Below are 26,265 nucleotides of genomic sequence, written 5' to 3'. Positions count from 1 at the left end.
CAAATTTATAAGTTGCAGAGGTGGTGGCCACGAACTTCCCTTGGGCATCTGGCTTGGGGAGGGTGAACAAACTGCAAATAACAAGATGTATTCCGGGGGCGAAGAAATTCAAAGTAATCTATAAAATGGGACATACACCTTCTGACAAAATGTGGCTCTGCAATTTATTTTGTTGTCTGTTCAGGTGAGCAGACTGACAGAGCTGCTGCTTCCAGATGTTTAACCGTGTCAGAGTTCAGAATGAGCTTTATTTACACATGCTAGCAGTGGCATGCATTAAAATACAAAAACCCAGTCTCAGGAAGTAAAAGGAATATATTCAATTCTTGCACCTTTTTGAATTACTCAGGAGCATGCAGAGCCAATAATCCCTTGTTGTTTCCTCCATGGTTATGTCTTGGTCAACCAGCGCCTGTTTAATTTGTCTAGTATAAATTGTTGCGATCATTTAAAATTTAGCATTCTTGCATTTGTCCTGTGGAGTGCAAGACAAAAAGTATGAATGGCTCTTTCCAGTGAGTTTCTCACTGTCTGACATCTATAATGATGTAATCAAGTTGTATACCTTTATGGATGGGCACAGAATTCATTATTGCTTGGCATTCGAAGAAGTAACAAAGAGGATTGATGAGGGCAGAGCGGTAGATGTGATCAAGATGGACTTCAGTAAGGTGTCCGACAAGTTTCCCCATGGCAGACTGATTAACAAGGTTAGACCTCATGGAATAAAGGGAGAACTAGCCATTTGGATACAGAACTGGCTCCAAGGTAAAAGACAGAGGATGGTAGTGGTGGGTTGTTTTTCAGACTGGAGGCCTGTGACCAGTGGAGTGCCACAAGGATCGGTGCTGGGTTCACTACTTTTCATCATTTATACAAATGATTTGGATGTGAGCATAAGAGGTACAGTTAGTAAGTTTGCAGATGACACCAAAGTTAGAGGTGAAGTGGACAGTGAAGACGGTTACCTCCAATTACAACTGGATCTTGATCAGATGGGCCAGTGGGCTGAGAAGTGGCAGATGGAGTTTAATTCAGATAAATGCGAGGTGCTGCATTTTGGGAAAGCAAATCTTAGCAGGACTTATACACTTAATGGTAAGGTCCTAGGGAGTGTTGCTGAGCAAAGAGACCTTGGAGTGCAGGTTCATAGCTCCTTGAAAGTGGAGTCACAGGTAGATAGGATAGTGAAGAAGGCATTGGTATGATTTCCTTTATTGGTCAGAGTATTGAGTACAGGAGTTGGGAGGTCATGTTGCGGCTGTACAGGACATTGGTTCGGCCACTATTGGAATTCTGGTCTCCTTCCTATCGGAAAGATGTTGTGAAACTTGAAAGAGTTCAGAAAAGATTTATAAGGATGTTGCCAGGGTTGGAGAATTTGAGCTGATGGGAGAGGCTGAATAGGCTGAAGCTGTTTTCTCTGGATACTTGGAGGCTGAAGGGTGACCTTATAGAGGCTTAGAAAATTATGAGGGGCTTGGATGGGATAAATAGATAAAGTCTTTTCCCTGGGGTGGGGGAAGTCCAGAACTAGAGGGCATAGATTTAGGGTGAGAGGGGCAAGATATAAAAGAGACCTAAGGGGCAACTCTTCCATGCAGAGGGTGGTACATGTGTGGAATGAGCTGCCAGAGGAAGTGGTAGAGGGTAGTACAATTGCAACATTTAAGTGGCATTTGGATGGGTATATGAATAGGAAGGTTTTGGAGGGATATGGGCTGGGTGCTGGCAGGTGGGACTAGATTGGGTTGGGTTATCTGGTTGGCATGGACAGGTTGGAACGAAGGGTCTGTTTCCGTGCTGTACATCTCTGTGACTCTATGACTCTATGTGCTGAGTGTAGCGATAAATCTCACAACCACACCCACGTATCAAGATGGTTTCAGGTCTCCATAGACTGTAATCATTGTTTTTGCAACCTCCTTCATCCTTGCTTCTCAAGAAATTGGCCTGACGGTTGATTCTATTGCAAAACACATAATATCCAGCAAGAATTGTGGTGAGACATGCCCTTTCTGGAGAAAAATTGAGGATTTAGTTTCATTGGTCTAAATAAAGTGCAATGGGAAAGATTGGTCTTCTGTACAATACCTGATGCTTAGCAAATCAATGGAAGGTGCTGCATCATCTCTGTTGGTATCGAACCTGATTTTGTAAGCTTCTTTGTTATGAATACAGCTTTTCAGCTATTATCAACCTGAACAATGTAATTGGGAGAATCTAAATGGAAGGGAACTATATTTATGATAGATTTTACAATAATAAGACCTGTGTGATGTTGGAACATTGTACCTCAAAAAAGGCTAAATGCTCTACCTGTTAATAGTCTATGGGCCAAAAGACCACTTTAGATTAGATTCCCTACAGTATGGAAACAGACCCTTCTGCCCAACAAGTCCACACCGACCCTCCGAAGAATAACCCATCCACACCCATTCCCTGAACCTACATTTATCCCTGACTAATGCACGTAACACTATGGGCAATTTAGCTTGGCAAATTCACCTAACCTGCACCTCATTGGACTGTGCGAGGAAACCGGAGCACCCGGAGGAAACCCACGCAGACACAGGGAGAATGTGCAAACTCTACACAGACAGTCACCCGAGGCTGGAATCCAACCCGGGTCCCTGGCGCTGTGAGGCAGCAGTGCTAACCACTGAGCCACTGTGCCACCCCAAAAAGTGGCTCACACCCCTTCGAGCTGGAATTGAACCGGCAACCTAAGGATCTACAGAGCATATATTGTGTATTTTGTATATTTTTTCTGAAGTAAATATAGTTGAGTGTATTATTCATTTATTATGCCACATGGCACTCAGTCAAGAGATTCCCTGCAGGGCTCAGTAGCAGTGGATACTTATTCTGACCAGTTCTTACATTTCTTCTCTTTTGCCTGAATGGTTCAGAAATACAAGCAATGAGCCAAGTAAAATCAAGTGTGAAAACCCAACTTATTTCTTTTTTAATTAAAAAAAGACTGGATTGTACATAGTGCTTGGTTGGAAAAAGTATTAGGCTGTAACTGTTGGGTGGGTAGTAGCTACTTTTGAAACATGTCAGAACGTTGTGGTTCTGCTCGCCGAGCTGGAAGTTTTTGCTGCAAACGTTTCGTTCCCTGGCTAGGGAACATCATCAGTGCTGTTGGAGCCTCGTGTGAAGCGCTGCTTTGATGTTTCTTCCGGTATTTATATTGGTTTGTTCTTGCCGCTTCCGGGTGTCAGTTTCAGCTGCAGTGATTTGTATGTGGGGTCCAGGTCGATGTGTCTGTTGATGGATGTTCTTGCCGTTTCCGGGTGTCAGTTTCAGCTGTAGTGGTTTGTATATGGTGTCCAGGTCAATGTGTCTGTTGATGGATGGTTTGTATATGGTGTCCAGGTCAATGTGTCTGTTGACCTGGACACCATATACAAACCACTACAGCTGAAACTGACACCCGGAAACGGCAAGAACATCCATCAACAGACACATTGACCTGGACACCATATACAAACCATCCATCAACAGACACATTGACCTGGACACCATATACAAACCACTACAGCTGAAACTGACACCCGGAAACGGCAAGAACATCCATCAACAGACACATCGACCTGGACCCCACATACAAATCACTGCAGCTGAAACTGACACCCGGAAGCGGCAAGAACAAACCAATATAAATACCGGAAGAAACATCAAAGCAGCGCTTCACACGAGGCTCCAACAGCACTGATGATGTTCCCTAGCCAGGGAACGAAACGTTTGCAGCAAAAACTTCCAGTTCGGCGAGCAGAACCACAACAACGGACACCCGAGCTACAAATCTTCAATCAGATTTTAAACATGTCAGAACATTGAGGAATCCCAAAATAAATATCAATGCATGAGCAGCTTCACCATAAAAATAATGGTATGAAGCAATTTGAGATGATAATGCTTACTAACAAGTTTTGGAGTGTTAGAATCCTGGTATCAATGTTAAACATGTCAAACTCTGGCTAGTGCATGAAACTGAAGCTTATCCGTTTTTCTAAGTAATATTTTTCTAATTTCACAGGATTTTTTTTCCCTATAGAGCTTATATACATAACTTATGTTACTTGTAAAATTCCCTGTTTTCCGTATATTGTAATGGTTCTCATGTTATCTGCAAATTATCAATTTTGTTTTCTTATCTAATCAGTCTCATTGATGTGATGATCTGTCATTGACAGGGCCAAAACACATTAAATGCCATTCTTATTGTTAAGTATTTTTCAGGATTCTTGCTGTTGTCTGGAGGTCACTTTCTTGGTTTTACTGGTATTCTCAAAGTGAATGGTTATCTTTTCAAACGTGTATTTGTGGGCGGCACACTGACTCAGTGGTTAGCACTGCTGCCTCACAGTGTCAGGGACCCGGGTTCAGTTCCAGCGGCTGTCTGTGTGGAGTTTGCACATTCTCCCGTGTCTGCGTGGGTTTCCTCCGGGTGCTCCGGTTTCCTCCCACAGTCCAAAGATGTGCAGGTCAGGTGAATTGGCCATGGGAAATTGCCCGTAATGTTAGGTGAAGGGATAAATGTAGGGGAACGAGTCTGGGTGGGTTGCTCTTCGGAGGGCCAGCGTGGACTTGCTGGTAATCTAATCTAAGTACATGGAATGAGCTGCCTGAGGAAGTGGTGGAGGCTTGTACAATTGCAACATTTAAGAGGCATTTGGATGGGAATGTGAATAGGAAGGGTTTGGGATAGAGTGGTGCTGGAAAAACGCAGCAGTTCAGGCAGCATCTGAGGAGCAGGAAAATCAAAGTTTCGGGCAAAAGCCCTTCATCAGGAAATCATTCTGATTTTCCTGCTCCTCGGATGCTTCCTGAACTGCTGTGCTTTGCCAGCAGCACTCTAATCCAGAATCTGGTTTCCAGCATCTGCAGTTGATTTTAACCCTAGTGCGAATCCTCTTGCATGGAGGCCTGCCTTGAAGAAGTTTTCCTCCTCTCTCTACAAGAATCTCAGGGAGTCCCTTGTATTCCTGATGAAGGGGTTTTGCCTGAAACATCGATTTTCCAGCACCTCGAATGCTGCCTGAGCTACTGTGCTTTTCAAGCACCACTCTAATCCAGAATCTGTAGTCATTGTTTTTATCTAGGAAGAGTTTGGACAGACATGGGCTGTGTGTTGGCAGGTGGGACTAGATTGGGTTGGGATGGTCGGCATGGACGGGTTGGACCGAAGAGTCTGTTTCCATGCTGTATATCTCCATGACTCTAGGTACACCACTGACTGGTCTGAACAGGGACTTCATCAATACATGGCTTCAATAAAGTCTGCAGAGCTCATTTACATGATAGTTATGCCACTAATAGTTAAAATAAAGGTTCAATTTAGACATTGCTAATGTGATGTATTTTTAAAAAGCCTTGTTTTATTGAGAAGTGGCATTGAAACAATTTTAGTTTGTTGTTTGCTAGATTTCTGTCTACAAGCAGAAAAGGGTGACTGAAAGCTGCACTGAAAGCAGTGATCCTGACAGTATTGTAGGAAAACCTACCCAAGGCCAGTATCTGTTGCAGGCATCGAAATGCAAAGCTGGCATAGATGAAAGAAACTTTGATGGTTTGCTCAAATGATACCAAATGAGAATCCAAACCCAGAAATCCTGTTCAGATTGCAGGCTTTATAAGAATAACCATGAAACTGAACTGAGAGAGATTTCCTGAAGGCAGTTCATTTTGGATTTACCATCCATAAATAGGTTTTCTCCCACAATTTATTTTATTTTACTTTAGTCCCAAGGGAAGGGAATCTGGGATTCAGATATTGAGGACCAGTGACAGAGGGAGGGGAAATAAGGAGATTTTTATTTACTTAAGTTGGTGGCAATACAATCACTGCAAGTGAGATTTCTTTTGACCTTGTGCTATTCACCTTGTCTATTCCCATAAGAATTTTCAGGCTGGTGAATTACATTCTGGAGTTCCATTCTTCATAAACTTTGGCCTTGTCTAAAGTATTTCACACCAAGAATTTCTCAAGAACAAAAGCTGCTTGCTAACACGAGTTGTGCTTGTGCCATTTGGCCACCGTGATGTAAAGATCAGTACACTCTGAGTGAGGTATAGCACACCCTGATGCAGATTGGAAACTAACTCTGCTCTTCCCCAATAATGTATTACAGCTCCAACCCCAGGACATTACTCTGTATTGCACCAGTGTGACATTTCATTTGCCTGTTTATTTCCTCACCAGCCTGCAGCCAGTTTGAGGACACAGCTTTGTGCTGCAGCCCATGTTGAGTTCAAAAGTATGTTTGAGATTGTGCAGGTTATTTGCATATCGGACTTCTACAGCCGTAGTCGCGGAATGTTACTTGGTTTGGTGCCAAAGGCAAGGCAACTCTTGGGAGCGGAATAAAGATTAGCCTTGTCACCAATTAAATGAGTGACACTTTAACTGGAAGAAAGCAATCAATAATTAGTTTGGCATCTCCCAGGGAATCTGCAGTGCTTGGGAATGGGTTTATTATTAAAAGCAATATCCAGTCACTGATAGCTTCAGTCATTGCTGTTACTGTGCATCAACACTGACACTTCTAATTTTCCTAACTACTTAGCTTATTTTCTGAAAGTGAAAAGGTCACTGCAACAGGTAGATTTATTTTTGCTTTGCCTCATTAATTACAAATATTTTCATGCAAGTTTCCAGTTTTCTGTGCCATTCTCCCTGAGGTCTAGTCTGATGGAAGAAAACATTCACCAAGATGTAGTTTATTGCACGATGGCAAATCGGTTCAAGTTACATTGGTTCGATGGGTGTTGTTACTGAGACTATGAAGGAGACTTCAATGTTGAATTTTACCCTTTTGAGATTCAAAGGTGCTCCCTGCCCACTGCCCTTGAGTCCATATAACGTGATATTATCAGCTCGTACTTAATGTATTAGCAAATTACAGCAGATGCTGGAGTCTGTATTGAAAACAGCAAATGCTGGAGGTCGCAGCAGGTCAGACAGCATCCATGGAGAGACAGCAAGCTAACATTTCGAGTCTAGATGTCTCTGATGAAGAGTCATCTAGACTCGAAACGTTAGCTTGCTGTCTCTCCATGGATGGTGTCTAACCTGCTGTGATCACCAGCATTTATTGTTTTCATTACTTAATGTATTCCTTGGCATGAACACTTAACCTGTAGACAACAAGCCAGGGCCAAAATTGCTCTCAGCTTCTGTCTACGCAATCAATGCTAATAACCCTTAGTTTGCTAACCACAATTGAAATAATTACCCTTCACTTAAAATGCATCCCAGGGTGTTAAACATCTGTAAGTTAGAATTAAATTCCACTTTTTTTTAATCTGTTGACAGATTGTATTTTTGAAAATGCCTGCATTCTCCACTGTTCTTAATTGTTCCATCTAAATTAAAATCTGCAGATGCCAATGCTTCGTGTGTAAACGTACATAGTGACCAGTACATCTAAATGTTTTCATTTTCCTAATCCAGCGCCACTTCTGTGTGTTTGCTCTGTCGTTTCCTGGCGTGGATGCTCTTGCAACAATCTACAGTACCATTCTGTCCCAGCATCTCAAGCTTGGTAACTTTGCTGGGCCACTGCAGAAATCTACACAGCAACTAATCAATCTGGCCCTAGCATTGCATCAGAAAGTGGCTTCTACCTTTCTGCCAACGGCCATTAAATTCCATTACATCTTCAACCTGCGGGATCTGTCCAATATCTTTCAGGTGAGTACACAGCCATTTAATATACTCTCGTATGATGTTTTTCATTAGGCAGCTGAACAGTCAGTTTTTAATTATTTCACACTAAAGTGATACCTTTATGAAGGAGATTACCCAGAAGGTTGGTTGAAAACTCATCAACAACCTCTGTGATTCTACGAGGGAGTGGAATAGGTATTTTGTTTGATTAATTTATAAATAAAATAAATAAAAGTGAACTATTTTTTAAATTCTTGATTTTAACAAGGTGGAGCTTATTCTAGGGAAGTTTACTTTCTGATAAATTCAGAATACATATAGAGGTATTACTTTATATAAAAAATGAGTATCCAGTTGTAATATTTTAAAAGATTGATTATTTGGTACTTGAACACACGAAAGAAGAGAATGTATTGACTGTGATTTTGAGCTCCGTGGTACTGATTTACTGAAACTATGGAAATCTGGGCAATAACGTGAATGAGTTGACTGTCTGCTTTCTCTCTTGGTCTCTGAAGCGGTGAGGGGAGGCTTCTGTGAGGCTTTCATCATTGGAAGGTGTGTGTGCGGGGGGGGTGCAGCAAATGGTTTATCTGGATGTTAGGTTTGAGTCATGTGTGATTGGTGTGTGGTACATTGAGCACCATGGGAGACTGGTGGAGTGTTCAGAAGAAAACCTTTTGTCCAGGTGCATTCACTGACCATGAGCACTTGTGTGTAGTCAATGAACTTTTTGAGCACTGCTGCCAGGCCTTCAACATCAAACTCTTTGCCTTGGTCTTATTGACCATCTACTTACACTCCCTTCAGAAGGACGTTCTTCAAAGCTCACCTGGCCTATTGTAGAAACTTGTTTTCTCTCCTCCAGTCAGACTCTGTGACTAAACTACAGAGTTTTCTCTTTGTCTCTGTCCTGGTGTTGCATTTGCCGCATCTCCAAATTGTTCACTGGGGTCCGAGACTTTTGATTCGGTGTAGCTTCCCTGTAAGTGAGAGAGGTATTACCTTCAAAAGTAGGAGGCTAGCTACAACACATGCTACCTCGCAACGCTGTGAGGTTCCCATTTGGATATACACTCAGCCAACAGTGTGGATCATACTGGGCTGTCCACACATGTCATTAGGATGACAAGGCTGCATGAAGTTTGAGTGCTAGTTGCCATAACAGGGGTCGACTCAAGCAGCATGTCAATCATAATTGCTGTGCCTAGAAACTTGTAAAAACCATTTTATAGATAATTCTCTCCTCAACAGATTATTTAAGTCAGTAAATAAATGCTCACATCCCATAAAAGAATTAAAACACTGGTATCTACTATTCTTTTCTTTAGCGTTTCCATGGCTTTTGCTCATCTCTCACTCTAGATTTTATAGTGTGTGATTAGCCACCGACACAGCTTCAACTGTTTGAGCTAGTGAATCAAAAAAACTTTTCATTATTCTTGTATAAAGTTTACAACTTCCAACAGCCCATATAATCCAAAACCCATATCGTAGAGGGTCATGCAAGCTCCTATCAGTCTCAATTTACCTTTACTCAAATTGCTGCAGTATTATGAACCCTACATTTACAATGGCACACCAGGCCTATAAAGCTCAGTTTAAGCATCCAATGCTTGGCTTCAGATGCAATAGCCCTATAACATGTTGAGTGTAAAGGACCTGAATGAACTTCGGAGAGAGTTCTCAGTCCATCAGGCTAGATGATCCATTGTTCCATCTCTATATCCTTGCACCCCATTTACATTGAGCAAAAATAAAATGCTGTAGATGCTGGAAATATGAAATAAAAATGGAAATGCTCAGCAGGTCTGGTGGCAATTGTGAAGGGAGAAACAGTTAATTGTCGTTTGTCAGTTTAACTCGGAGAGATTATCTGGTCTTTGATAGATTTCAACAAAAGCCTGCTTTTCTTTTACATATGAAAGAACTATATACTCTTAACTATAACTCAAATCATCCAGACCAGGTAGCACAAGAAAAAAAAATTGTTTGAGTTATAAGAAAAGGCTGTACAGACTGGGAGTTTTTTTTCCCTTGGAGCATAGGAGACTAAAGGGTGACCTTGTAGAGGTCTCTAAGATAATGAGAGGTATTGATAAGGTATATAGCCAACAGCTTTTCCCCATGGTAGGAAACTAGAGGACAGAGGTTTAAGGTGAGAGGAAAGAGATAGAAAGGGTCCGGGGCAATGTTTTTCACACAGAGGATGGTGCATACCTGGAGCAGGCTGCCAGAGGTGGTCGTGGAGGCAAATATAATTTTGTCATTTAAGAAACATTTGGGCAGGTACATAGATGGGATAGGTATGGAGGGGCGTGGACCATATATAGGCAAATGGGACTAGATTAATTGTGAAAACTGGATGGCATGGACAAATTGGGTCGGAGGGCCTGTTTTCATGCTGTAAACCTCTATAACTCTAAATACAACTTTACAGAAGTGTAACTAACTTGAAATCATGATGCCTGTCACTCATGCGCTCTCTTAGATCATCACTGTGTGAAGTGTTGCTCACTCTTGCAGACATTAACCCTTTGAAATCCTTATACTACACTAAATACTACAGATTGGTGACCTCAAATCTGAATTGTCAATGTGATTGGCACAAGTGGTGCTACCCAATTTGCTGAGTATTTCCAACACTTATCTACATTGTTTTGAACTGTTGCAATGTAAAAAAAGAAGTTTAAGTAAACAGTAAAGGCACAGATGTCATCAAAAGCGTTGAGGCTGTCCCCGTATGAACAGACACTGATTGGATGGGCTATCTTCTGATCCTGGTCCCAAGATTGCAGGCAGCTTGGTCTGCTAATAATGATCAGCAATGCTTTTGAGCCCTGCCAATCTGTACTGCCAATGATTGGCACTGGCAAATTATATACTGCCTTATCACATATCAAAGTAGTTTATGACCATTGGATTACTTTTGAAATGTGGTCATGTCATTTGGGACTTTTAGCAATTGTCAACTGAGATCACCGTTAGTGCATGACAAGATCCTACAAATATACCAAGTGAGTAAACGGCAAGTTATTGTTACTGGAACTGTTGGTTAAGGGAAGATTGTATGGCAGCACATCAGGAAAACTTGTTGCTATTCTCCTAATTTGGTCTGTGGTCCCTTACTTTCCTGTCTAAATCAAAGAATGTGATAATTCAATTCAAGTACCATCTTAGATTATGCACTCAGATACATATGACACTTTAAAAATCACTTCCATGGCATAAACAGCACCTGAGACCCGGGTTCAATTCCCGACTCAGGCGACTGACTGTGTGGAGTTTGCATGTTCTCCCCGTGTCTGCGTGGGTTTCCTCCGGGTGCTCCGGTTTCCTCCCACTGTCCAAAGATGTGCGGGTCAGGTGAATTGGCCATGCTAAATTGCCCGTAGTGTTAGGTAAGGGGTAAATGTAGGGGTATGGGTGGGTTGCGCTTCGGCGGGTCGGTGTGGACTTGTTGGGCCGAAGGGCCTGTTTCCACACTGTAAGTCTAATCTAAAATGTAAATTGTGTTTAATTATGAGCAGGTGCTGGGGAATAGTTGAGAATTACCATGTGACCTAGAGTTGGTCATGTACTTTGGAGGGCAAGTTGGATAGCTGGGACTTGCTTGTAATCTGTGACTTTGTGAATTAATACTTATTAGAGTGTATAGCAGTAAACTTCAATTCTAACCTTCGCCAACTTGAGGAACCTTTGAGAAGATGGTGGAGTGCCTTTGCTGTTTACTTCTTGAATTGCTCCAGCTCATGTTCAAAAGGCACACCCACAGTGCTGGTTGAGTGTTTCAAGATTTTGACCCAGTAGCGATGAAGGAATGAATATATGTGTAAAGCAGAACAGTGTGGGACTTGGTGAGACCCAAATTGGAATTGATCATATTCTCATGAACCCACTGCCCTTTGCCCTTGGAAATCATGGGTTTGGAATTTGTGAATTCTTTATAGCCACCTGTTTTACATTCCACGATACTGTCAGTTGGACTGAGGTGACCCCAACAATACATTACTGAGCAAAGGTGTTTTCCTTTAGGGTGATCTGAATCAAGCCTAATATATTCTTAGTTGAAATTTGCACTTGAGAATACTGCTCACCATAGCTACATTCCACATTGAGGGGGCAAACATTCTTGTCCATTATTTGTAACAAAGCCATTAAACACCACTAAGTCTAAAGCACTTACAATTCCACAATACACCATCAATATCAGAAATTTTCCCCAATAACAAGCCTTAAATATCTGATACTAGTTAATGACAAATCTGCAAAAGGGGTCAGGGATAGTAAAATCTATTGGGTTACTTGTTTTGATAGATTACAAATTCAGTGGGTGGTTTGTGCTACTGTCTTGCCTGGGGATAGTCCATTAGAGAATCCTCTCATTAGAAGTTTCATTTAGTGGTGAATCAGAAGCACTTTAAAATGAATTATAAACCTATTCCAGTCTCCTGTTCTGGAACAGACCCAAATCACTTCCAATTATTATTTCCACTCGTTATCCGTGGAGGTTCTCTGTCTGTAATTATGAAGGGTCCTCATACTTCCATAACTTGGATAATAGTGCTTTGTCTGGAACAAAATGACTAAAATTGCTCTTAATATAATTTCTATTTCATTTAACAGCAAATCAGAAGCAGCTTGGAGTTGTAATGACGAAGCATAATTTTGGCACTTAAAAGTGGAAAAAGTTAATTGGCCTCCACTTATCGTGCTCTTTTTTGGAAAGTGGTCACTGAGTTGTCATGCGTGTGAATTGATAGATTCCAGACATTAGTCCAAGTGGCTGGCTTACTCACTAATAGACAGTGTGTGCGCACTGAGACTGAGTTGCACAGTGATTTGAAACAGTAAGTCACTGCTATGAAATTTGTACCAATCATTCATTTTAGGGCATAGAATCAAAGTTGAACAAAAACAAACTGATCGGTTGAGTAAATAAGACTGCAGATTTTTGTGTTTTTACTAATCAGGTCTCATCAGGTTTGTCAAAAGCAGAAATCAGAATTGGGAAACAACTTTGCATTCCAGTTGATATGCAGTCACCTTTGCGTTGACCCTAAGTTGAAATTAAAATATAAAATTGTAAGTGAGAGAAAGAAAACATGTAAATGAAGAGTGAGCAGTGAAAGGTTGTCATGAAGGGGAAGCAAGAAGAAAATGGTATAACCGTAGCTTTATGGGTGCAGGCCACCTTGCTTACACAGTGATCCAAGTGGGGTGAGGTGGAGATCCTCACTACAAACATCAACCAGCACTTTCTGCTTTGCATCCCTGGAAATTACATCACCAGCACTTCAGCTGGGGAGAAAATGCAAACTGCAAATTCAAATCATTGAGGGCCAGAGGATTAGAAATAGGCTGGTGCAAAGGGAAGGGGCCACTTCTCACGGTTAGCATTGAAGTTCGTGGAATGGCATTGAACTGTGTTACATTATGACCTCAAAGTAGCACCGCAGTAAAATTCAGCAGTGACATAGAGGCCAGTGCATAAGTCAGCCTTGAAAATCTCTCAAACAAAAACAAGGTTAGATTTATACATTGAGTAGGAAAGTGAACTGCTGCTGTGATCTTGGAGGTTGCCATCTTTGTCATTCTGCGAGAGGGTGTGCTTTAAACTTCTGTGCATTTTTGCACCACTGCCCATACTGCCTTGATGATCCCTTGCTGTAGTAACAGGGTTACTATAAAGTAAAACATCATTTGTTGAGTGAAAACTGAGCATGTTATTAGCTTGTATATTGCATGCCCTGGCTGAAAAGGATGTTGACTTTTTCTCTGAGTATAGACAAATGCAGGATTATTGCCACGAAACAAATAGCATTGTCTAACATGCCAGGTTGACTTGTACTCCACAGCCTGCTCTATAATATACCCTGCAAACTAGCAACAGACACACTGACACTAAAGCCTTTAACATGTCAGTCTAATTATTTGTACATTTGAAGCTTCGCTAAAAGTTGTACAGTCATTGGTTAACTCTACTGTTGAAACTTCTGTTTTAAACTGTAGTGACTTGTTTACACAGCAATCAATTAATTCAGGCTACCATTTCAGAAAGCTTGATCAAATGAAGATGTGCTGAACAACCAATAGCTGTGCACACAGCTTGATAGATTCCTCACTATCATCTCTTTTGACCATCCCCAGTAGACTTCAAACTGTTAGAGTGCTTGAGAGGTATCCAGGACTGAATGAAGAGAAATTTGCTCTGGTGGAGTATTAGGAGTACTGATGCTATTGTCCCAAGCCACAGTCTCTGTTACCAAGTCACTGACTTTATCCTATCCTTAATAACTATCTAAGACTGACGTAGATTGTTTGCTATTTTTGGGGTCATAGTTGACCTAGGGATGAACCTTTGACTGCATGTCTTTGATTTCACGAAAGGCTTCCAATTTCCAGCTCCATAGCACTGCCTTGACAATGCTCATCTGCTGCTGAAACCTCCCATGCCCCCTCCCCCCTTTAAATTCACCTGACCCCACAGCACTCTGTGATATCTGTCATTCCAATTCTGGTGTCTTGAGAGCCCTGATTTAATCTTCTTTCGGAAGCATATACATTATTCATGAAGTTTGTAAGAAAGAATGTATTTCAAAACATCGGGGAGGCAATGGCTTTGTGAAATTATCGCTAGACTGTTAATCCAGAAACCCAGGTAATGTTCTGGGGACCTGGGTACGAATCCATGGCAGATGGTGTAATTTGATGATGACTGTGAATCTGTTGTCGATTGTTGGAAAAACCCATTTGGCTGACTAAGGACCTTTAGGAAGGAATCTGCCATCCTTACCTGGTCTGGCCTACACATGACTCCAGACCCAAAGCAATGTGGTTGACTCTTAAACTGCCCTTTGTAAAATTAGAGATGGGCAATAAATGCTGACATGTGCAGTGACGCCCTCACCCCATGAACGGATGAATAAAATTTTGACTTGAATATGAGAAAATTTGCAATAAATTCCAATTTGCTCCTGTATAGCATATTCCACTTAATATTTAAAATGTACAATCCAAGTCAGGTATACAACCCGAAAGCAAAATGTCTCAATATGGAAACTACAGATGTTGCAATAGATAACAGATGGAGAGACAATGGTAGTCTCGATTCATTTTCAATAATCTCAATTCACAACGGGCATTCTTTGTAGGGTACACAGCCCCAAGGAGTTTGAAAGTTTCAATTGTTCTCTGGCCTGAAAATCCCTGATCTTCATCACTCCACCGTTGGTGGTTTCAGCTGTATTTTCAGCTACCTTAACTCTCAGCTTTGAGATTCCCTCCTCCAAAACCGGTCCTCCCTCATTTCAGATATTCCTCAAAGCTGTAATATTTCTTTGAGAGTCAGGATAAATTTTGATTGATAATAGTTGTGAAATGCCTCAGAGCGTTGTATTATGTTAAAAGAAATATACGAATCCAAGTTGTTGTTGAGTGCTAGTTTTAGATCCAATTTATCTCTGTCCTCTTTTTGAAAACATTACTCTGTAGGCAGAAACTGTATCATTTATTTCTCTTAAAAATCGACTGCCTCATGATTAGAGCTTAGAAGGAGGCCCGTCAGCCCTTCATGTCTGTCCTAGCTCTTTGTAAGAGATACTCAGCCAGGAACATACCCCTATGCTTGCCACATGGCCCTGCAAATCTTTGCATGCCTGATAATTATGTGATACCCTTCTAAAGGCTATAAGTGAAACTATTTTCAACACATACTCAGACAGGCCAATTCAGCTCAACATTCACTACGTAAGATTTTCCTCAAGTAGCTGCTGCTTACTTTGACATACACCCCAAACCAGTGTCCTCTGCATCGCAACCCTTCCAGCAATGGAAATCTGATCTGCAATGTTCAGCTTGCTTACAATTGCTTGTCAGTTCTCTTCTTAATCTTCTTTTCTTCTGGAAGAACAATTTCTTCTCTAATCTATCCCCCTGAAAGCCTTTATTCCTGGAACCCTGCTGGTAAATCTTTGAAGTCAAGTGATTCTGCTCCTCTACCTAAAACTGGCTGGCAATTATGATTTAAAATGGCAGCTACAAAGATTGGTCATGCAACAAGAAGTTGCAGTTTACTTTCATTGACCTGACTTTCAATCCAGTTCTTTCTTCTGCATCTATTGGCTACAAGCATGCTTCATGAAACAAGTTTAACTCACATTAATTCAATTCCTAGATGGTATAGGCTCACAGCACAAAACAGTATCGACTTTAAACTTACAGTAATTGGCATTGATTGGAAATTGTCACAACAAAAAGACGTATTGTTTCGCCCTTGCAAATAATGGCAACAATTAAACTAGTGCATTATAATTGCTGCTCTGAATTTCAGATTCAGAGGTAAATATATTTAATCGATCTGTTTACATATGTTATGGCATATGTCTAGAGCAGCATGGATTTGAAACCAAACTTTTTAGATCAGACATTACCACTCTGCCTTAAATAGATGGCACCCAAGGTTGGAATTGAACTCCAACAGGCAAGCTACTCTCAAACATGCAGCATTGCAAACACATTTTCACCACCATGCCATCACCTCCAAGGTTAAGAAGCATTCTCAAAATAAAGACGCTTTGCTCAAATTTGGGTGGTGTTTTATCACAGAAGAATGATTCACACTCGGGACTTTCCAACCACTGAGAAGTCTGTGTTGCAGGGTATTGGGCAAGAAGAGGTTAAACCTTTCCAACGAAGTCTGTAGTTTGGATGATGGATAGTAATGAATCAGCTACTAAGGCATGTTATTGCACATCTCTGGAACAGGTGAGACTTGTCGCTCAGAGGTAGGGACACTACCTCAGCACCACAGGAACCACTCATTTGGGCAATATACCTGTGTGCTGCCACCACGAGTGGCTCTGCACTTCAGCACGAGTCCATAAAAGAAGCAGTGAGCGGGTAACATGGGAAGGAAAATAGGATGAAAGGAAGAAATAGGCAGATGAAGAATCCTTATTTCATTTAAATTCAAGTTGACAAAGAATTGCTGCCATTTCAAGAGGAACTGAATGTTAGTAGCTTTATGTTTGTGAACTCGAGGAAGTCTAAAACTAGAGGGCATATGTTTAAGTTAAGAGGGGGGAGATAAAAAAGGGTCCAGAGGAACAATTTGTTTCACACAGAGAGTGGTGACTGTCTGGTACAGGCTGCCAGAGATAGTATGATGGAAGCGCAAACAATTTTATCATTTAAGAAACATTTCGACAGGCATATGGATGGGATAAGTTTGGAGAGGTATTGACCAAATGAAGGCAAATGGGACTGGTTTAAACTGTGAACACTTGATGGCATGGACAAGTAGGGCCAAAGGGCTTGTTTCCATGCTGTAAACCTCCATACTCTATAACTCAACTGATATTATTGCTTTGTATGTTGTTAAAATATATTTTCAAAGCTACATTAATAACATCTCAGCTGAGTGTCCCAATTTAAAATAGAGATTATAGCCAATTTATAGGCAGTAATTTAAAATTATATTCTGGTTATGTTCACTTCTTATCCATTCCCTCTCAGAGTCATACACCTGTCTGTAGAGTGGTTTGAGAGTGTATGCATCACACATGATGGAGGAATCACAGAAAATAACCATTTTCATAGATCAAGACCAGAACTGTGAATAATATTAAGTACATCCCCAAATATGGGACCAAATAAGGGGACATGGAGAATGGAAGAGAGGCCTCTAATAGTAAAATTAGATGACAATACTTGGAGAGAGGCCTGCATGGGGCATAAACATGATTGAACGAAGTAGTCTGTGTTTGTGATATAATGATTAAAAGAGATGTGATATCCAGCCTTGAAAATGATCATACTGTTCCTCCAATTAAGTGGCATGCTGGCTCAGTGGTTAGCACTGCTACCTTACAGCGCCAGGGACCCGGGTTCAATTCTAGCCTCGGGCAACTGTCTGTATGGAGTTTGCACATTCTCCCCATGTCTGTGTGGGTTTCCTCTGGGTGCTCTGATTTCCTCCCACAGTCCAAAGATGTGCAGATCAGGTGAATTGGAAGTGCTAAATCGTCGATAGTGTTGGGTGCAATAATCAGAGGGAAATGGGTCTGGGTGTGATACTCTTCAGAGGGTCAATGTGGATTTGTTGGGCTGAAGGGCCTGTTTCCACATTGTAGGGAATCTAACCTATATGTGCTATATGTAATTCAATATGGAATCTGGGTCGCATAGCAAAAATGACTGCCAATTCGAGCTGATTTTATTTTTAACATTGAGATGTAACTTTGTTGTCCGTCCAATCTTTATATTTCCTTCAATGACTAGCAATTAAACCCTGACTGATCTCAAATGGCAGTTTTACTCTGACTGACCTCAAATGACGTTTAATGAAGATGAGACCATGTTAGGCTAGGTAAAACACAGCTTCCCTCAAAAGCAGATTAATAGTGACATGTTGCTAATATAAAGTAACCTTTCTTTGACATGTTGTCCTTTATCACAGCTGATATTTCAATAAAAATTATGCAAACAAATTCTGGCAGAATTGGCTTTGTGATAATTTCTAAAGAAAATGCCGAGTAGCTTAGACCGTTTTCCAGGCTGAATCATACCTGCTAATGAGATGCAGCAGAACTCTGGACAAGGCATTAAAAGGAAATTGTGAAGTTGCCTACTATGAAGGGCAGATGGGAGGTTGTAGGCATTGAACGCTGAATTGGGTTCACTCGTATTTGGTGAAAGAACTCTGACAATTGATCATCAGTAGGTTGTTTTGGTTATCAGACAATTGAAACAAAAGGTAAAGAAGTAGATGGTCTGCTGAGGTTTTGTCAATTATGTTTTATGATCTATTTTAATAACTTATTTGTGTTGTAATCCCATCACAATGCTACTGCTAATTAATTCACACACTGGTAAATTACTTTTTTTAATCATTAGTAATTATTTTACTAGACAGAGTAAGTGTTGACTGATTTATATGATGTCCCTTGTTTACAATTATTCATCATTACCGTTTGTTGACATAAAGAAAGGAAGTGTAGTTAGTCAGTATTGTATCAGGTGTCCTTTATGCTGTCTAACAGTGTAGTGTATTAAACAAAGCAGCGGTTGGCTGCTTTAAATTAAATAGTGATTTGGAAAAGAAATGATATCTGGACTTGGAAATAAACATACTTGTCCTCCAATTTGAAGTATCCAAATCAAAACAAACCGTTATGTCTCATTCATCAATTTTACTTTGAATATACTGTCCTGCAATTTCCAGACTGGAAGCAGAAAATTACTTGACTTAAAAAGCTGATGAGTGTAGGGACCCTGAGGAAAACACATGCACTTGCACATGCCTTATGCAGGACTTTTAAACTCCAATTGCCAGGTTAACTCTGCCCAGAATATTTCACTATTCTCTGTGGCGGTGTGACAAGATAATCATATATGCATAGACTTGAGTTGTTTGCCTTATACTCGGCCTGTTTTCTTCATACAGATTTACTCAGATTGTTCTAATTGGTGTTACAAAAGTTGCTGTTTGGTCGCACAGCTCCAGGAAAGTCAGCTGGGAATCAAAGTACTCCAGCAATATGGCAACCCCATTATAAGTAGCTAGGCCGACTGGGGGGGAGGCCATATTTGATTTGGTGCTAAGCAACGAGCCAGGCCAGGTGTCAAATCTCTCGGCAGGAGAGCATTTTGGTAACAGAGACCACAACTGACTCTCCTTTACCATAGCCATGGGGAGGGATAGGAACAGACAATATGGGAAAGTCTTTAATTGATTGAAGGGAAATTATACTGCTAGTAGACAGGAGCTGTGGAGTATAAATTGGGAATGATTGTTCTACAGGAAATGCACAACAGAAATGTGGAGGCTGTTCAAAGAGCATTTGTTGTGAGAGTTGGAGAACTTTATCCCACTGAGGCAAGGAATGGTAAGGTGAAGGAGCCTTGGATGAGAAGAGAAGAGGAGCTTCTCGTCAAGAGGAAGAAGGAAGCTTACTCAAGGTTGAGGAAGCAAGGACCTGACACAGCTTTAGAAGGTTGCAGGGTAGCTAGGAAAGAACTCAAAAGTGGACTGAGGAGAGCTAGGAGGGGGCACAAAAAAGCCTTGGCAGGAAGGATTAGGGAAAAACCCAAAGGTGTTCTACACTTAGATGAGGAATAACAGAATGATCAGACAGGGTTGGGCCAATCAGGGATAGTGGAGGGAACTTGTGCCTAGGGTCTGAAGAGGTAGGGGAAGCCCTAAATGAGTTTTTTGCTTCAGTATTCATGAGAGAGAGGGACCTTGTTGATAGTGAGAACACTGTGGACCAGGTTAATAGATTAGAACAGATTGATATTAAGAAAGTGGATGTGCTGGAATTTCTGGGAAGCGTCAAGATAGATAAGTCCCCAGGGTCAGACCAGATATATCCAAGGTTACTACAGGAAGCAAGGAATGGGATTGCTGTGCCTCTGGCGATGATCTTTGCATCCACACTCTCCATGGGAGTAGTACTGGATAATCGGAGGGAGGCAAATGTTGTTCCTCTGTTCAAGAAAGGGAATAGGAAAATCCCTGGGAATTATAGAGCAGTCAGTGTTACATCTGTATAAACAAGGGACTGGAAAGGATTCTGAGAGATCGGATTAATGACTTTTTGGAAAAACAAAGTTTGAGTAAAGATAAGCAGCATGACTTTGTGAGGGGTAGGTCATGCCTCCCAAGCCTTAATGAGTTCTTTGAGGATGTGACAAGACAAGTTGACAAAAGTTGAGCAGTGGGTGTGGTGTATATGGATTTCACTAAGGCATTTGATAAGATTCCCCTCGATAGGCTCATTCAGAAATTTAGGAGATATGTGATACCGGGAAATTTGGCTGTCTGGATACAGAATTGACTGACCAAAAGAAGACAGCGAGTGGTAGCGAATGGAAAGTATTCCGCTTGAAGGTCGGTGACTAGTGGTGCCCAAGACAGAGATCCATTCTTGGGCCTCTGCTCTTTGTAGTTTTTATAAAAATGACTTGGATGAGGAAGTGGAAGGATGGGTTAGTAAGTTTGCTGATGACACAAAGGTCAGTGGTGTTGTAGATAATGTTGAGGGCTGTTGCAGGCTACGACATGACATTGATAGGATGCAGAGCTGGGCTGAAAAAAGGCAGATGGATAAATGTGCAATGATTCATTTTGGTCGAATTTGAATGCTGAATGCAGGGTTAAAGACAGGATTCTTGGCAGTGTAAAGGAACAGCGGGATCTTGGGGTCATAGACTCCTCAAAGCTGCCACCCAAGTTGATCGGGTTGTTAAGAAAGCATATGGTGTTTTGGCTTTCATTAACAGGGGGACAGTTTAAGAGCCACAAGGTTTTGTTGCAGCTTTATAAAACTCTGGTTAGACCACATTTGAAGCATCGTGTCCAGTTCTGGTCACCTTATTATAGGAATGATGTAGATGCTTTCGAGAGGGTTCAGAGGAGATTTACCAGGATGCTGTCTGGATTGCAGGGCTTGTCTTATGAAGAGAGGTTGAGTGAGCGAGGGCTTTTCATACTGGAGAGAAGAGCGAAGGGAGGTGATTTGATAGAGGTGTACAAGGTAATGAGAGACATAGATAAAGTAAATAGCCAGAGACTTTTCCCCAGGGCAGAAATGCTGTCACAAGGGATCATAATTTTAAGGTGGTTGGAGGAAGGTATAGGGGAGATTTCAGAGGTAGGTTCTTTACACACACAAAGTGGTGGGTGCATGGAATGCACTGCCAGCGGTGGTGGTAGAGTCAAAGACATTAGAGACATTTAAACGGCTTCTGGACAAGCACTTGGATGGCAGAAAATTGAGGGGTGTGATCTTCGGTTAAGATAAATGCTCGGCACAACGTCATTGGCCGAAGAGCCTGTACTGTGCTGTATTGTTCTATGTCTAAACCCATCTGAATTTGCCTTGAACTTTTCAATGGTTTTACAGTTATTATCTGGTGCTTTGACCCCTTGTGTACAATAGAGATCTGCGAACGTTCCATTGAATTTATAGCTGCATTATTTGTTGTCTTTATTTGACTTTGTTATCCTTTGTGCTCTTCAAAGTTTCTTCATTGAACTTGTGGAAGTAATTTTGCTCGCATCTGATATAACTTGAACCTGGTCCAAGAGCCATTTTTAGCGTTTTTTTTGAGTACATGCCCCCTCTGATAAATCTCAGAATGTATGTGACTTCCTTTTTGCAATGAATTTGTTTTAAAGCATTCTGATTAATATCCTCATTGTGTAGCTGAACTCCTGTGCTATTTGTAAATGCTTAGCCTTCAGGAAATCTAGGTTTAACAGTATAGGTTTGGGGCTCATTGAATAATTTAGCAAGGAATTTTGATGAATAGTGGAGGGAAGAAAGTTTAAACATTTAAGAGTTTGACTCACACCTACCAACTCTTCAAATGTAGCTACAATAGAGCTGTGTAAGGTAGTTCTAAAACAGTGTGAAATATGAAGTCCTTTTTGCATAGAAACCTTCATTACCTAATTAGGTTGGATGCCTTTGTACTTGTATATCCCTAGGTTATAAAGGTGATTACATGATTGAAAATTTGTCAATTTTTTCTTCTTAATATACTGCTTAAATACTAATGCAGTCTCTGTGTCTTTCTCTCAGGGCATTCTTTTCAGTACAACTGACTGTTTGAAAACTCCTCAAGACCTGGTCAAGCTGTATCAGCATGAGTCTAATCGTGTCTACAGGGATAAGATGGTAGAAGAGAGAGACTTCAGCATCTTTGATAAAATCCAGACTGAATTAGTGAACAAGTTGTTTGATGTATGTACTGCAGATTAAAGGTTTCAGCAAAATACGCCTGATAATGAGGAGATCTCTGGTATCGAAACTTTCCCTTTTATTCATTCTGCAAACTCTGCAAAAACATAGGAAATTAATTTATTTGAAGCTATCCCAATGCACCCTTCAATGTGATACCTAGCTGTGGAAACCAAAAGCTTGCAGAGTTTTCTTCCTCAGATGACGCTGTCCCAAGTGACATCAATCAGTAAGGCAGTAGGAATGTTAAGAGATTAATTGACCAGAATGCATCAACTGAGAGAGTAAAAATCAACTCAGGTCCTTATTACTGATTGTTGTCAAGTGACTTCTGCTGGGAAAGTTGAATGTGTGAAAATTGGTTTGGCACTGGCCAAACTCCTTCTCATTTTGGCAGACTCAGACTTAGGCTTTTCTCTCAGTGAGAGTTTAACTAGTAGTAGTCTGTTCATTTCAATGGATGACTGCCAGCATCAGAATTGTGCCAACTGGAACATCAAGACTTCACAGTCTTGACTTATGCATGGAACATGAAGACATATGATCTCTGTTCTCTGTTGTGCTCCAGCGGAAATGGGCATCCCCCGAAAAAGGTGGTGAGAAAGTAGAGAATTGCATTGAAGCAGATTAGATACACACAGAAATAATCAAACAAAGTATGTACTCTTTGAAAACTCCACCCTGAACTTTCTACTTGTGCACTATATACCTTATGGTGCCACTCCAGTGAAGTAGGGCAGACCCTTAAGTGTTAGGATTTTCCACAATGTGATCTTGGAATAATAAACCCTCCTCTACTCTGATCACAACTTCCCATGTCCACTTTCAACAGAACTCCAGAGACACCTAGGAGCTCATCCTTTTTGCAGAGAATGGTGTAGAATAGGCAAAAGCAATTTTTAAAAAATATGTTAGATGTTTGTAACTTTTGTTCTTGAAAATGTGTTGCACAAAACCTTCATTTCCCCTCACCATCAGTTCAGCTCTACATTGTACATAGAAACGATGCAATATGAGAGTTTCAGCCAAAATCCATTTAATTTCAGCTGAGAACATTCATTTAGTTTCCTTTCCCATGTGGTTGTTTACATGAACATCAAGGTAATTTTTGCTTCAGTCATTGGGCAAAACAAGTAGTGGTAGGGATTTGGATGTATACTAAACAAAAGGAAATCACTCTATTTCTAAACAAGTGACTTATTCAATATGACCTGCTTTCAATCAGTCTAATACTTGGTTTTCAGATGGAGGTAACTATTGCTTTTGTACCTAACTTTGTGAGAGAGGAATGATGACTCTTTACTGTTGCTGTTTCTCCAATTTGCCATCTGATTCTCTGCGGCAATGTCCTTGTGAAATCAGACTCTTTAGTTCCATGATATTATCACTTCAATCTGGTCTTCTGCCAATTTCCATTCCATTTTCTCTCTGTCACTCCCGTTAGCAATACCTTTTGTGCATCATTACCTCACGCCACTCGCCCAAAGTATTTCAGTTTCCACTTGTCCACTCCTGTTAACAATCTGAAGTGTTAGCTCACCCTGTTGTGATATTCACTAGTTCGTAAATCCATTTCACACTGTAAGTCCTTTGGAAATACCCAAGTTCAAAAGGAAGGATTTCGCTCTGGTCTGTCTGTTTTTTAGTCTAACATTTAGCCCTGTAATTGGCAATAGGAAACAGGATGTTTCTCACTCGAGTTAAAAAAAAACTGCACTTTAAAAAGAAACAATGAGCTTGATTTAATTAGAAAGCTCTGGGTTCTCAAAGTGACTTGTGATGTTTCCTTCCCAGGACATGCAGGAGACATTGGAACAGACTAAGATTATGAACATGTATTGTCACTTTGCCTGTGGGATTGGAGAACCAAAGTACATGCCTGTCCAGGACTGGGAATCTCTAAACAAAATCCTGATGGAAGCTCTAGACAGTTACAACGAACTGAATGCTGCCATGAGCTTAGTTCTTTTTGAGGATGCAATGAGCCATATGTAAGAAGATGTACAATCTTTTGAACATTTTTACTGACCCTAGTATTGGTAATGATCCAAATGAAATGTAAAAAAATCAATTCAACATTTGACTTGTTGCAGTTGCCGGATTAACCGGATCTTGGAGTCTCCGAGAGGAAATGCCTTGCTTGTTGGCGTTGGTGGGAGTGGGAAACAGAGTCTGACAAGGCTTGCAGCTTATATCAGTTCCTTAGAGGTCTTCCAGATCACTTTAAGAAAAGGCTACAACATTCCTGACCTGAAGGTGAGTCGGAGCTGGGGGTCGATTGAACACATGCTGGCAGTTACTGAATCGAGAGGGGACACGATGGAACAAATTGGGCATTTTGTCGGTTCAAACATTTTTTTGCCATTGCAATCAGAGATAGTTTGCACAGTCAGGGACACCGCGGGAGAGAAATAACCAGAGTAAAATTTTCCAGGAAGGAAGATTCTTCATATTTCCAATTCCCATGGCAACCAAGGAAATAAAATCTAACAAATTGGTAAGATTTAGATGACCACTCTAGAAGCATGGGTCACAAGTTTTTCAAGGTGTCTAATAGAGTTTCCAATCTTTTGGATCTAATTTCCCCCTGAGTTCAAGAATGTGCTTCCAATTTAAACAAAGCTGTACACTCAGGTGACACAGACTAGGGAGAAGTCATGTTTATGATCACAAGACTTTCTGCAATGAGTTTCCCGACTCAGAGCTGAAAAGAAGTTGGCAAAGTCTTCCTCACTAGAGGGGTCAGGTAGATAGTCAGGCCGAGATTACACTTGGTTAGACAGTGATATCAGCAGGTGATATGGCCACTCTTATGGCTGGAGATGTAATCAAATAGAGTGAAGGTGGAAGGCCATGCTTTGGTGCAATGAGCCCTCAGGAAGGTGATGACCTTGTGATATTATTGCGTGACTATTTATCCAGAAACTCAGCCAAGATTCAGGGGATCTGGGTTCAAATCCAGTCATGGCAGATGGTGGCATTTGAATTATTTTTTCTTAAAAACTGGAATTAAGAATCTACTCATGACCGTGAAACTATTGCCAATTATCAGAGAAAAACCATTCGGGCTTACTGATGTTATTCAGGGAAGGAAATCTGCCATCCTCACCTGCTCTGGCCAACACGTGACTACTGACCAACAGCAATGTGGTTGACTCTCAACTGCTCTGTGAAATGGCCCAGCAGGCTACTCAGTTCAAGGGAAGCTAGGGCTGGGCAATAAATGCTAGCCAGCTGGTAAGGCCCATGTCCCATCAATGAATAAAAGAGAATTCTAGGTGGGGACACGTATTCATAAGTATTTAGAGTGACAGCGTCATAGAGATGTACAGCACAGAAATAGACTCTTCCAGCCCGACCAGATATCCTAAATTAATCTAGTGCCTTTTGCCAGCACTTGGCCCATCTCTAAACCCTTCCTGTTCATAGATCCATCCAGAAGCCTTTTAAATGCTGTAATTGTACCAGCCTCCACCACTTCCTCTGGCAGCTCATTCCATACACGTACCACCCTCTGTGTGAAAAAGTTGTTCCTTAGGTTCCTTTTAAATTTTACCCACTCACCCTCTAATTTTGGCCTCCCCCCACCCCAGGGAAAAAGACCTTGATTATTCACCCTATCCATGTCCCTCGTGATTTTATAAACTTCTTTCAGGCTCTTTAACCTTTTTGTGACAGTTTTGCAGAAGAAATAAATGCTCCAACCTCTTCAATGCCAGAATCCCCCACCCCCAACTCATCCAGTTAACATCTCACTCAGAATGTGATGGAAAACCAATTGCACTGTTTCTGTACCATGTTTAAACAAATTTCTGTCAACGGAGCAGAATCAGGGCAGGA

At 41.1% G+C, this 26,265-nt stretch overlaps 1 protein-coding gene across 3 annotated transcripts in view; it reads left to right on the top strand.

Moving 5' to 3' along the window:
* LOC132827851 (dynein axonemal heavy chain 9-like) overlaps window positions 1–26,265 on the top strand; it is a 504,454-nt gene that overhangs the window by 211,241 nt on the left and 266,948 nt on the right. For all 3 annotated transcript variants that reach the window (XM_060844602.1, XM_060844601.1, XM_060844600.1), the window contains 4 exons: window positions 7,463–7,702; window positions 22,267–22,428; window positions 24,220–24,416; window positions 24,519–24,681. In XM_060844602.1, coding sequence (XP_060700585.1) covers window positions 7,463–7,702; window positions 22,267–22,428; window positions 24,220–24,416; window positions 24,519–24,681 — 762 coding nt within the window. The remainder of the gene's footprint in view (window positions 1–7,462; window positions 7,703–22,266; window positions 22,429–24,219; window positions 24,417–24,518; window positions 24,682–26,265) is intronic.

The sequence above is a fragment of the Hemiscyllium ocellatum genome, chromosome 25 (assembly GCF_020745735.1).
Source record: "Hemiscyllium ocellatum isolate sHemOce1 chromosome 25, sHemOce1.pat.X.cur, whole genome shotgun sequence".
Lineage (NCBI taxonomy): Eukaryota > Metazoa > Chordata > Chondrichthyes > Orectolobiformes > Hemiscylliidae > Hemiscyllium > Hemiscyllium ocellatum.
The sequence above is the reverse complement of the archived record's forward strand: the minus strand, read 5'-3'. Positions and strand labels throughout refer to the sequence as shown.